At 45.9% G+C, this 13,291-nt stretch overlaps 1 protein-coding gene across 1 annotated transcript in view; it reads right to left on the bottom strand.

The window, feature by feature from the left end:
• Positions 1–4,361, bottom strand: part of KCNG3 (potassium voltage-gated channel modifier subfamily G member 3) — a 38,636-nt gene extending 34,275 nt beyond the window's left edge. Inside the window, exon 1 of the mRNA XM_004436714.3 lies at positions 3,647–4,361. Coding sequence (XP_004436771.1) covers positions 3,647–4,311 — 665 coding nt within the window. The 5' untranslated portion in view covers positions 4,312–4,361. The remainder of the gene's footprint in view (positions 1–3,646) is intronic.
• Positions 4,362–13,291: the final 8,930 nt, after the last annotated feature.

Here is a 13,291-nt window from a genome sequence, read left to right as displayed (position 1 = left end):
GTGCTATTCTAAAATTTCAGCAGTTAATAAAAAGAAATCATATGCTTCTCTTTATTCCTTTTGGCAATAAGTACTTGATAAATAATTATTCCTTGATTTAATAGACTTTTTTTCTCATTCTAGCACAGGATCCCCTCCTCCTGATCCTCCTCAACTAAAAGTTCCACCACTTGAAGTCCACAGCCTTACTCTGCACAGCTCTTCAGTCTATGCAACGGAAGATATATTCCTCGGAGGTTATATTTTGAAATGTAATATACACAATAGATATTTATTGTGCCTGAATAATAATTTTTTCTAAAAGATGCTGTCACAATAAATAGTATAAGAGAATTTAGCTGCCTTCTAGGGCTTTTCATCTCCTCTAGCTTAAGAGTTAGGACATAGTTATATGAAAAAATAACTACCATGCTAGGAAAGATATTACAGATGCCAAATAAGTAATACAAATAAACAACCCCTCAAGAAATTCAGGAGAAAACATCACATCTACCAGGGTAGTCAGGAAAGGCTTCAAAAGAGAAATAGAATCTGAGCTGGGTGTGATGGATGATTCAATTTCAAGAGGAAAGGGACTGCATAGTAAGGGACAAATTTCAGGTGGTTCAGGAACAAGTGAGCAGGCCAGACTAGACAAGTGGGGCCTGGAGGTGGTAACGAGTGCTCCCAGCTCCTGGAAGTCCACTTAAACTGTCCCTGATGCCTGTAAACTTCCAATGCCCTGGATTAATTATGATTCTACCTAATATCTCCCAGAGTTGTCATTTCTTCTCCATTCTCACCACCTCAAAACAATCCAAGCTCTCATTCCCTCTTTTTGCAAACATCTCCAAACTCATCCTCCTGTTTCCACTCTCCCCTATCTCTAATTCATGGTACACAACTCAAGACATTCGTTATTTTATATACATAACCCACTCACCCCAAACCCACCAATGGCTAACCACTGCCTGCAAAATAAAATTATTCTGCCTCTCATTCAAGGCCTTCTAACATCTGCTCTCTATCCACCTCTCACTCTATCACTGGACTCATGCTTCCTAAACATAATATACAAATTTCATGCCTAATCCATGCGGCTCCTTTTACCTAGAAAATTCTCCTTATTTTGTTCTCAGGAGGGGCACACATGGTTGAACAGGTTGTGAACACCATAGTTTATATAAATGATAGCCCCTGCCAGTGTTGGACAGTGCATAACCTCTGCAACTTTCCAAAGATGGCTTGTTTCCACCCTTCCCCACCATGAAGGCCTTCCCGGAACAACTCAACTCAATTGTTGATCAATTGTGCCTCTGATTCCTACCTTACCAACTCGATATCTTTTCTTTACAAAAACAAGTTACAATATTTAGAACACCAACAGTGCCTCAGACACAGCAGATACCCAAAAGATGCTTGCAAATTATGATGGGATAAACCGAGAAAGGCAGATTGTGGTTAAACCGTAAAGAGCCTTGAAGGCCAAGAAAGAAGTTTCGACTTTATCTGGTAGATGCCAAATGTGGTCAAATGATCAGAATCATTTTTTAGAAAGACTAATTTCAGCAACCACAAGCAAGCAGGGTTTGAGAGACTACAAAGTGCCAGCTTAGGGGCCCTGATGGTTGGAGGAGGCCTGTGGGAGGCTTGCTCCATAACGTGCAGCCTCCTCAGTGCTTCATTATCCTTCAGTTTATCTGTTTGGGATTATAGTTGGGTTTCATATACTTACACTCGGAAAGTGAAGCTTAAAATTGGGCCATTAAGCCAAGAAAAACATGCTTTTGCCTGAAATATCTGGGTATCTAGGAAACAGTTCTGACTTGAATTATATACATACATAAGATACATATACACAGATGAAGCATTACTCTTATCTTCTTCCTTCACTTCTTTTCCAGTCTTCCTCTTTTCCATCTGTCTCTTTCTTTTTGGTTTCTTTCTCTCTCTCTCCCCCCCTAAAATTATTATTCACGTCTCTCATTTCTTTCCAAATGCTTTACATTAAAGATCCCCAAACTGCTTCCCCTTCTCCCAAAACTCCCTCCAACCCCCAACCAAAAATTATTAATCCAGTTATTTCACTGTTTTTGCTTACATACTGATTTAGCCAATTCCCTCCATATTCATACTAATAACTCAATTCTCGTACTAATAACTCAATTCTCGTACTAATAACTCAGTTCTCCTGTTTCCTTTGCTAATGTATCTTGAACCTTCACTAACCTCAGAATTCTACAATTACTAGTGAATCATTTCAAGGCCAATCATTTATGGCTCATTTTCCTATAGCCCTCTGGAAGAATCAAGAGCACTTATGTATTTAGGTATATAAATTAATTTCATTGCACTTATGGGGTAACCAAATAAGTGATTCTTATCTGTAAAATCAAAAACTCAGTTAGAACCTAATACACTAAACTAAATGAGTTTTCTAATGAATTTCCTTTCAAAGCATGTATCTTGAATTTCATGCCAAGATGGCATATCAGTAATGGACTCCATGGTACTAGACAATTTTATCTACTTCTTAGACTTAAATAAAATCTTTATTCTCCAGAGGAAGAATATTATGTGGAAGTAGTCCACTGCAATATCAAGGCACATAGCACCACTGGAAATGTGCACATGCCTATTAGGAAAAGATTACCAGGTGCAACCTTATTTAAAAAACGAATGGAGGGGGAATCTTAAAACAGTATCAAAGGTAAAACAGAATATACGATTTTGTGTTTGTGCCCAAAGAGAGTGTCTCCCTTGCAAGTCCAACTTTACTCTGTTTATTCCTCCCACCAAATATGCAAAATAAACTCATTAGTACTAAAAACAGAAGTATGTTATCACTGTAGAAAGGTAAGCACGACCTTAGGAAAGATGAAAATATTTTCCTGTCACCCTAGTCAAGTGAAAAGAAAAAACATTAACTACTCCAAGACTGTTTCTAGATTTAAGGTAGTTTAAATTTTTCTCCCTTCCCAAGGTAACAGTTTTTTCCCTCCCCATACTTCAGAGCCTTCTGAAAGTGGCAGCACGAATCTTTGGTACCAAACGGCAGACAGGTGTTTTGCTAACTCCATACTTTGCAGGAAAAGAAGAGAGCAAAGGGCACAGACATCCATTATTTAGAGTCTCTCGTTGTTAATCTCCTTTAGAATACAACAATTCCATTACAGCACATATCATGCAGAGTGTATAGAATGTGTGGGCAGTGTATAGCAGACCACATTTCAGATAGCAAGACTTCATCTATTCAAATACCACCCAAAATTGGCAAATAATTCAAACTGCTCTTAGCCCAAGGTTCAATTATTGAATACTAACACTAAAAGTTTATTAAAATCTAGTTAACCGGTTGCCATTTGCTCAAAAGTAAGCTAAAATGATGGGAGGTTTATTTATCTCTATCTAACCCTCCCCACGCCTGGCTATTCGCCCTCAAGAGAAGCGTCTAGTATATGGGCCAGAACCGGCTTGTGCCTGGGAAACTGGGGTGAGGAGAAAGCACCAACCCATCCTTTGGCTGGCCGCGCCTGGGGCCTCGCTGGGCCCTGAACCCAGCCTGGCTAGGGCTCCCAGAAGCAAACAGGACGGAGACGGGACCGACGGACGGGACAGACAGACGCGACAGGACGGATGGGACGAGCAGAGCAGCAGTGCGTCCTACCCGGAGGGCTCCCTCCCAGGGCCGGCGGAGTACCTGCTCCGGTCATCCAGGCTGCGGTTGTCGGCTGCCGCGGCGCGCCAGTCGGGCAGCGTGCTGGCGCACAGCACCACCATAGACACGATCACGAACACCACCGACACGCTGGCCAGGATCTGCGCGGCCAGCGACGACGTGGGCTCCTCGAAGGTCCGCCGCATGCGCTCCAGCCAGCGCCTGGAGGGGGCCGCCTCGGCACCGCCGGGTCGCGCGTCGTCGCGGCCCAGCGCGCCCGGCTCGTCGGCTGAGTAGAAGGTGTAAGTGTCGGACATGCGGTCGTCGAGGCGGCGCTGGCAGCAGTACTCGAGATGCGCGCCCTCCAGGCCCCAGTAGATCATCTCGTTGTAGAAGGAGAGCTCGCACATCCGCGGCGCGAAGCGCAGCTTGCCATGGCCGCGCACGTAGAGCAGGATGAAGCCGAAGGCCTCCGAGTGCCGGTCGAAGAAGTACTCGTTGCGCTCGCGGTCGTAGTCGTCGCACACCTCGAGCACGTCGCGCTCCGAGCGGCAGCCGTGCAGCCGGCTCACGCGGCGCAGCGGGAAGTCCTTCAGCAGCTCCCGGGACAGCGAGTACCGGGCGCCGCCCACGTTCAGCACCACCGAGGCCGCCCCGCTGCGCCCGAAGGTCATGGCTGGCCGCCACGAGGCCCCGAGGCCCGAGGGCGCCGCCGCCGCCCCCCGGGGTCTGCCTGCCGTTGGCCGACGGGGGAGCGCGCCGTCGGGGCCCGCGGGCTGTCCTGCCGGCTCCCCCTCGGGGCTCCGCTGCTGCCCTTCGCTGGCTCGGGGGCCCCTCGGCTCTAGCCTCCTGGGCAGCCCACCGTCGCTGGTAGCAACGCTCCCTCCGCGCTGTGGTACCTGCAGGTGGCCAGGGAGTCCCCTCCCGCTCCAGCGCTGCGCCCCACTGGCCGAGAACGAGGCTGTCAGCGCCGCCGCCTCCTGCGCCCTGGGGATGTCCCCTCCGAGGCCGGGGTGCCCTTTCAAGGCGGCGGCGCTGTCCCTCCTGAGGGGTGCGGGCGCCGAGAGGACGCGCCGATGCGGGATGGCTCCGGGTCCCCGGTGCTCCCTCTGGCCCGGCTCTGGCAACCGCCCCGCCGCCGTCCAGAGGCGAGAGGCAAAGTGAACGGGTTCGGAGGCGGCGAAGAGCCGGCTCCGAGAGGCGGGGGTGGGGCCTCCTCGCGGTTCCCCCTCCTCGCCTCCCGGCTCCGCTCCGCTCACCTCCCTCCGCGCGCCGCCCTCTTCCCGCCCGCGCCCGCACCTCCCGGGCTCGCTCGGGCTGGGATTCCCCGGCGCCCCGCCCTAGACCTCGGGCTCCCCGCCTCTTGACGCCGTCCTCCCGCCCCGCTCCCGCCCGCAGTGGCCGGGAGAGGTCCCGAGGCGGGGATGCGAGGAGCGGGGAGCCCCGGTTGGAGGGGGGAGCAAAGCCCCGCAGCCGGGGTACCTGCTCCCGCGTTCTGCCCCGGGCTATCGGGATGACTTGGGCAGCCCCCAAGGGCCCTTTTAACAGCACCCAAAGTGAGGCGACAGGGGGGTAAGGAAGGGTGAGGACTAGGGTGCGAGATTTGAGGGGCGGGGACAGACGGCGTTTGGAGAGCTTTTTCCAGAAACTATCCGGAGCCCAGCTCGGTTTCTGAGACCACCCCAAAGGATTTCTCAGAGAAGGCATCCCAGCAATTGCTTTTCTTGCCTACTTTGCTCTTTCTCTCCCGGCGCGGAGATTCACGTACCGAGTGCTCCGAAGGCGGCCACACACCCCAGCACCCAGCCTCAGTGCCGCCCTGCCGCCCGCCCTCCGACACAGAGGAGCGGCCCCAACCCCCGCTTTCTGGGGCGTCAGTCCTAAGAGGGCGCCTATGTATAGCGCGCCCGGACCCCCTCGTGACGCTCCCTGTAGAGTGGGGTGAAAGTCTGGGGAGAATCGCCTTGCCACTGGCAAGAACAGAATTTCCCGTTGCCTTCGTCTGCATCCTCCTTTTTATAATGTCTTGATTTCCCCCGTGCACCCCCAAGCCGGCTGCAGCATCGGTCCTCGGAGCTTGAAGAGCCCTTTAAGGCTCCTCAGAGCGAACTGCCTTGCGCTCTGGTGGATGCCTGGGGAGTGGGTTCCACCTTGGCAGAGATTATTTTAAACTGCTACCAGCAATTCACACCACATCCGACACCGGCAGCCCAGCCCACGCAGAGCTCGCCAGAGGCGAAACAGGTGAGTTGTAAGGCAAACTATGTTAAATGAAAAAACAAATACTGGAATTAAAAATAAGAGTGGGGTGGGGTGGGATGCGGTCATCTGACCTCAGAGTAACCCCGCTGGTTACTGGGAAAGGTTTTACTTTGCCCTTCACTTTTCATAATTTTGTAGGATTGTCCTGTGCCCACTAGAGGTCACCATAAAGAGTCATTTTGCTAGTGTGGTTCTAGTGTGGATTCCTAGCGAAAAAGCAGAGACCTAAAAATTGGAGTGATCTCTCTCACAAAATAAAATCACTCTGGGTGGTTTCTTATGGAATGAAAATCTCTATAAATTGTTTATCCCCAGACTTGGATAATTTATCTTAAAAGCACTTAAAGCTCAAAAACAGGAGTTGTTTGTTTGCTAAGTAACTGCTAAACCAGTAAAACATCCTGAAGGAAATGAGTTTCAAGACAGAATCCAAGGAGGTGATGGTCATGAGCTGCCAGAGAGAAAGAGCAGAGCATTCCAAGTAGCAAAATCTCAGATGTGGAGGATTAAAATTGGTAAAGAAACTAATGCGTTTGCTTGGCTGAAAGATGGGGATCTCAGCTGCAGCATTTAGATTTCATCCTATAAGCAATGGGATCCCTGAAGGTTTTAATAAAAGAAATGGCTTGATGAAAGCTTTCTTTCAGGAGGATTCCTTTACCCCTTGGTTTATTCTAAAAAGGCCATTTCTGCTACCCAGGAATGGAAACCCCACCCCTAAATCTTTGTAGATGAGGAAGGGTCAGTTCTGAGAAACACGGAGACCAAGGGCTCATCAGGGCTTGGAAATGGATTTGTTATAGAATTATGAGGATGGGGAAAAGTTTGCAGATGTGAGCCAAGAGAAGAGCCTGGCTTCACACCAGCGAGAGCCAATTCCTCAGGGAGTTGTTAAAAATAGTTTCTAGAAGCATCACAAGCAACAGAACACAGAACAACTATTCTGTTGATTATTTGCTCCAACATTACTATATTTATTTCCTGTGCTCTCTAAAATCTCTTTAAAGTCTGTTGATTGAACCCATTGAAGAAATATCACATATTAAATTAAATTTGAGTTTAGGAAACAAATTAATTTGATGACAATGCACTTTGTGCCTCCTAGGTATGTTTTCATAAAATTTCTTAGATAGGTTTAAATCATTTCATTTGTTTCAAGAGTAATATTCTTATTTGGTTTTAATATCATCAACTACTGCTGCAGCAGCAATACCCAAATCATTTTCTTAAACAAAGGAAACAGTAAGATGCAGAAATGATTGGCTTGTCTCCAGCTAATCTGGTTAGAAAGCATTCCTAAAAACAATTCTATTCCTTTGTACTTTGAACAGAAGATCATGGGGAGAATTATTACATCTAAATTCTTTTCTGGATTCTGGATGATATTTTGGGTCTTCATATCTAAATATTTAGAATGCATTAAAATTTAAAGGCATCAGGCAGAATTTTAGAGTTTGAAAGAACTGAGAGATTTTCTAGTCTTAATTTATCAACCCATTATTTAGGGAGGAGTAACAAGGCTTCAGAGATGTGACTGTTGCTTGCCCGGCGAGGTTCCCCGGCCAGCAGCATCATGGTAAAGACAAGGCTGGAACCAGGTTCTCTAGTTCATAACTCTAGTCACTCCATCTCTGGGGCCTGCATTGCTGCCACAGCCTTCTATCTGATCTCTCTGCACTCTTGTTCTTTTTTCCCTCTGTGAACCCTGTATTATGCCACCAGACAGCTCTTCCGTCTGTTCATTTTCATCGTCATCCCCCAGTTCAAGAACCTAAAAGATCTACAAAATTACAAGTTGTCTGTACAGTAAAGTCCACGCTGGTTATTAGGGCCCTCCCTAGATTCAAATCCTGGCTGCACAACTTATTTGCTAAGTAACCTGGAGCAAGTTCCTTAACCTCTTTGAGCCTCAGTTTTCTCATGCATAGAACAGAGATAATGATTGCTGTATCAAAGGAGTGATGTGAGGATTAAATGAGATAATATGAGGGTGGTATATAGCTCACTGCATGACTCTGGAAAAATCTCACTTCATGTATGCTTGTAGTAGCCCAAACTGCTCATTCTCATTCCTGGGTTCTAAATAAATGCAAATTGGACAAGTGAATTGATTCATCTAAAAATATGACCAATCAGAAGTAACCTGAGGGCCGGCCCCGTGGCTTGGTGGTTAAGTGAGCGCGCTCCACTGCTGGCGACCCGAGTTCGGATCCCGGGCTCCCACCGGCGCGCTGCTTCTCCGGCCATGCTGAGGCCGCGTCCCACATACAGCAACTAGAAGGATGTGCAGCTATGACACACAACTATCTACTGGGGCTTTGGGGGGAAAAAATAAATAAATAAAATCTTTAAAAAAAAAAAAAAAAAGAAGTAACCTGAAACACCAATAATTCAGTGAAAAGTTGTGACCTTTATACTACTGAGTCTGTGTTGAACAGAGATTCCTCCAACACTTCACACTGCATGACTGGATGTGTTTAGAGACTCTGAACATCCTGCCCCCACACTTTATAAGTTGAAATACCCTGTGGGCACTGCTGGTCCTTGCAGCTTAATTACCAACTTTGCTTTAAAAAGCCCTTGCTCTGCTGTTGATTGATGTTTCCAAGTATTTGTGTTTACACCAGTTTATTTCTCAGCATCTGCAGAATCAGTGGATGCTTTAAAGAGTTGGCTTTTTGAATGGAAACATAGTCTTCCAATGTCTCTAATTTTACATAAATGAAAGACTCTAATGACTTCTCCCACCATGCACAATTACCCCTATAGAAGGTAAAGCTGCAACTTTCACTAAACTGCCCTCAGAACCATCTCAAAATATGGACCCCATTCTTAAAGGTGAGAAGCCACCAGAGGGACATGTCATCCCCATCCCACACCAATATCCTTGCCTTCTTCTCTGCTCCAGGACACTTTATGCTCTTCTGCAAGCAAAAGGAAGACTTTCTTCATCAGATTTCCAGCTTTGAGAGGGTCACTGTGTAATCATTATAGGCGAGGTAAAATTTTATCTCTGCCCTCTTAGGATTTTCAACTGGGCCTGAGAATTAGATTGACATAAGACAGATTAACAGAAGAAAAGCATACAAATTTATTTAATATAACTTTTACATGACACAGGAGCCTTCATAAGGAAATAAAGACCCAAAGAAGTGGCAGAACCTAAATGCTTTTATACTAGGTTGAGCAAAGAGAGGCAATTGTGGAAAAGTAACTAAAATATGTGGGGAGACTAAAGGAAGATAAGAATTGTTTAACAAGTTCTGTTTATACAGACTTCTCTCAGCTTGAGCTTCCCGTCCTTGATGATAAAAATGGTACTTTCCTCCTGCTTCAGGGAGGACATATTCCATGTCAGGGTTTTATCTCCTGCTTTTAAGAAGAAAAGGGGGGACCCGACCCGGTGGCACAAGCGGTTAAGTGCGCGCGCTCTGCTGCGGCAGCCCCGGGTTTGCGGGTTCGGAACCCCGGGCTCACACCCACGCACTGCTTGTCAAGCCATGCTGTGGCGGCGTCCCATATAAAGTGGAGGAAGATGGGCACAGATGTTAGCCCAGGGCCAATCTTTCTCAGCAAAAAAAAAAGAGGAGGATTGGCATCAGATGTTAGCTCAGGGCTGATCTTCCTCACACACACGCACAAAAATAAGTCACTTTCATATCCTGAAATATTTAAGGAGGAGACGATATAATGCCTGATATTTGCTTCAGAATAATCAAGGGCACGGGCAAGTGGATGGGAATATAGATGAGACAAGATTGGCCATGAGATGATCATTGTTGAAGGTGGGTGATGGGGGTTCATTATATTAATCTCGCTCCTTTTGTATTTATTTCACATTGTCCATAATAAAAAAGTAAAAATAAAAATTTTAAGCCTCGAGCTTCGTTTAAGCTTATTTTTGAATGTTGACAGTTATTCCTTCAGACTGAACCAGAAGGCACTCTTTCACAACATTTATAAAGAAGAGTCCCTCCAATTTCTCCAGAGTGTAAAAATTCTCAGCACACATTTGACCATGTCTATTAAAATTTAAAATGCACCCTCCTGGGCCAGCCCTGGTGGCCTAGTGGTTAAGTTTGGCACGCTCTACTTTGGCAGCCCAGGTTCGGTTCCTGAGTCTGAACCTACACCACTTGTCAGTGGCCATGCTGTGGTGGCAACCCACATACAAAATAGAGGGAGGTTGGCAACGGATGTTAGCTCAGGGTGAATCTTCTTCAGCAAAAAGGGGGAGATTAGCAACAGATGTTAGCTCAGAGTGAATCTTCCTCAGCAAAAAAATAAATAAATAAAATGAAATGCACACACCTAGTATCTAGCAATTTTAACACCAGGAATTTATCCTACAGATATAGTCACATATTTCACAAAGATGTATATTTAAAGATCATTGCGTTGTTTTCAATAGCAAAAGTCTAGAAACAACCTAAATTTCCATAATTAGGGGACTAGTTATGTAAATAATGACATATTCATGGACCTAGTGCTGTTGTTCATACAGGCTCATATGGAACCATTTCTAGGCCATATTGCTAAACAAAAAAGCCTACGTCTTGGGCTGTGGGTTAAATTATTCCTTCTTTATATTAAAGATATATAGATATGGATTTAGATATGGATACATGATAAGATTTCTGAAAGGATACATAAAATACAGTTATGGGTAATTGTTTCCTGGCTGAGGGACTGGGAAGTTTAGGGTAGATATGAGACCTACTTGTTATTGGTTATTGTAAACCCTTTGTCCTTTTTTTTTTTTAATGGAGTGCAAGGATTATATTTTCAGGTTAAAAAAAAGAAAGGAAATCCCACATATCCTCCTACCGAATTCTCTTTCTCCTCAGGCCCATCCTTGCTGTGTCCTGCCTCCCCCCCTGCTCAGTTACATCTGGGGCTGAGCACCTGCTGCTCCCTCTGCCTGAAACATTCCAGAGCATTACGTGACTGACTCCTTCTTGTCAGTCAGCTCTCAGTTCAGATGTCGCTTCCTTGGAGAGGCCTTCCCCGACCACCCATTCTAGCATATCAACCTATTTTTTCATTCCCTATTACTATAAAAAAAATTATCTTGCTCATCCACCTATATCTTGTTTATCATCTGTCCTCCCACCAGACTCTGCTCGCTCCCTTTGAGAGCAGGGACCCAGGGTCTAGTTCACAGCGGTGAACAGTGCCAGGCTACTTGTTGAAGCTCAGTAACTATTTGTTGAGTGAAGGAATGAATGACTATTACTGTTGATTAAAATAATATTCTCTGAGTGCTGAATTGGCAGTATCAGTGTATACACACATTGAGGCTGGAATTGACCAACTTGGGAAATCCAGGCTCTTTCTGAAAAACCACTTCAATTTTGTTATATGGTTGGCATACTAGCAGAGAAGATCTTGGCACTGCTTTCCCACTGTACCTACAGTGTATGCCAGCTTCCTGGCATTTCAAAGCACTACAGAAGCTCTACTCATTTAGCAGACCCCAACCCTGGGCCACTGAGCACCCCTATATTCCTTACCTACCAGATGTGTTAGAAAAGTTCTTGGAATCAGCTCTAGTCGTGTCTATGTCCCATCACCCACCCATACCTGTCCCTGGAGGAAGGAGATAATGTGGAAGCAGACCAGGGGCTGAAAGGAAAGAACTATCTGCCATTGAATCAAACACTTCAAAATTGTTACCAAAAAGATAAATAAAACTGTCCAGGGCCGGCCCCGTGGCTTAGCGGTTAGGAGCACGCGCTCCGCTGCTGGTGGCCCGGGTTCGGATCCCGGGCGTGCACCAACGCACCGCTTCTCCAGCCATGCTGAGGCCGCATCCCACATACAGCAACTAGAAGGATGTGCAGCTGTATGACATACAACTATCTACTGGGGCTTTGGGGGAAAAAAAATAAATAAGTAAAATTATAAAACTGTCCAGAAAGGATTGGATGTGGATCAGAAGGTTCTGTGTGTCTTGGCTCAGGAACAATAGGGAATATGGAAAGGCGGTTGCCCTGGAGGTGGATTGGCATCTCAGAGACCCCACTGCCTGACTGGGTGCTCAAGATCAGGAGGAGAAGCATTCCGGGAAAGCAGGCCTTGAGCCCAGACAGGAAGGAAGTGAAAGAGCCAAGCAGAGAGAGCGAGAGGGATTCCCCGACTCTACCCCTTATTACATCACAGGACATATTCAAACAGTCCGAGAGAAAAATCAAAGACATTTTCAAAATGAATGAAAGTTCCCCGCTGTGTTCTATCCATTCTGCAAAGATGAGAGCTGCCTTTATCAACGTTAATGAACTAGAATTAACTAGTTTAGGAGTCAGCTTTCAAAAACACCTGCTGTTCTTATCCTTCTGTCCCTGTAACAATATTTCCCTGCTCCACTATCTCAGCCCTCCTCCTCCCTACGCCCAGCTATTATTTCTGCCTCAGAGGAAAGATTGGGCTGGGGTTGACTGAAGCAAAGCGTATGGTATTCCTGGAAATGATCTTCTTATTGTAGATGCAACCAAAATAGCATTGGCTCCGCACTTAATAATTGATACACTCTTCAGCAGCAGTGGCATTTTTTCCAAGGTACAGGATTTAAAATATAGACCATTTTTCTCCAGTTCTTAACTGGAGATAAAATAATCCAATTCTGGTGTATGTGATCCCATTACCCTTCTATGGCCAAAAAAACACAGCCATTGCCTCAGTTTTCCCTGAGACTCATGTTCTCACAAGTTAGCGAACAATACGCTCTTAGTGGAAAGCTGAGAGGTACAGCAGTCTGGAAGATGTGCAGTTTTTAAAGGAGGTTTGGAGCCAATACACTTAGGTTGGTGTAAGCCTGTCACAGGCCTGGGTCAGAGAACAGAGCCTATGGCTCAGCAAAAAAATGCTGAAACGAGTGCCGGCTCCAACTCCATGTGGTCGAGCAACATCAGATCCTATCCCCAGATAGGACCTTCCTCTGCCTGCGAGAAACCTTGCCCTCTGCTTAACATTTGCTGCTGCCTTAGGTCTTCTAAGTAGGATTTTTCCTTTATAGAGGAAAGTAATCACAAATAAAAATCTTTGTAGCAAAGGACCCTGAGCAGCTTTTTACACCCTTTCACTAGCTTCTATTGTGATGGATGAAATTGTAAGAACAATTAGAGCAAATGTCAGTGTAAATCTCCAAAGAAAGAAGAGAATAGGCTTACCAAGTTTCCTTTGATGATGCCAAGGCATTCTCTTCCCTAGTTATAGGGAACTATATTCCTATATTTAACTTGGACAGTGTCACGGAATTAGCAAACACTCGGTGGCTATACCAGTGGTCTACCTCAATAGCAACAGATGCTTATGGAAAGGGAGAAATTGTAATATAACTTCCACGGAGTCAGCATGAGACAAGACTTTCATTTTATAGTTTATTGTGATTTC

The sequence above is a fragment of the Ceratotherium simum genome, chromosome 11 (assembly GCF_057802395.1).
Source record: "Ceratotherium simum simum isolate JZ-2026a chromosome 11, ASM5780239v1, whole genome shotgun sequence".
NCBI lineage: Eukaryota > Metazoa > Chordata > Mammalia > Perissodactyla > Rhinocerotidae > Ceratotherium > Ceratotherium simum.
Note: the sequence above shows the minus strand (reverse complement) of the source record. Positions and strands in the feature narration are given on the sequence as shown.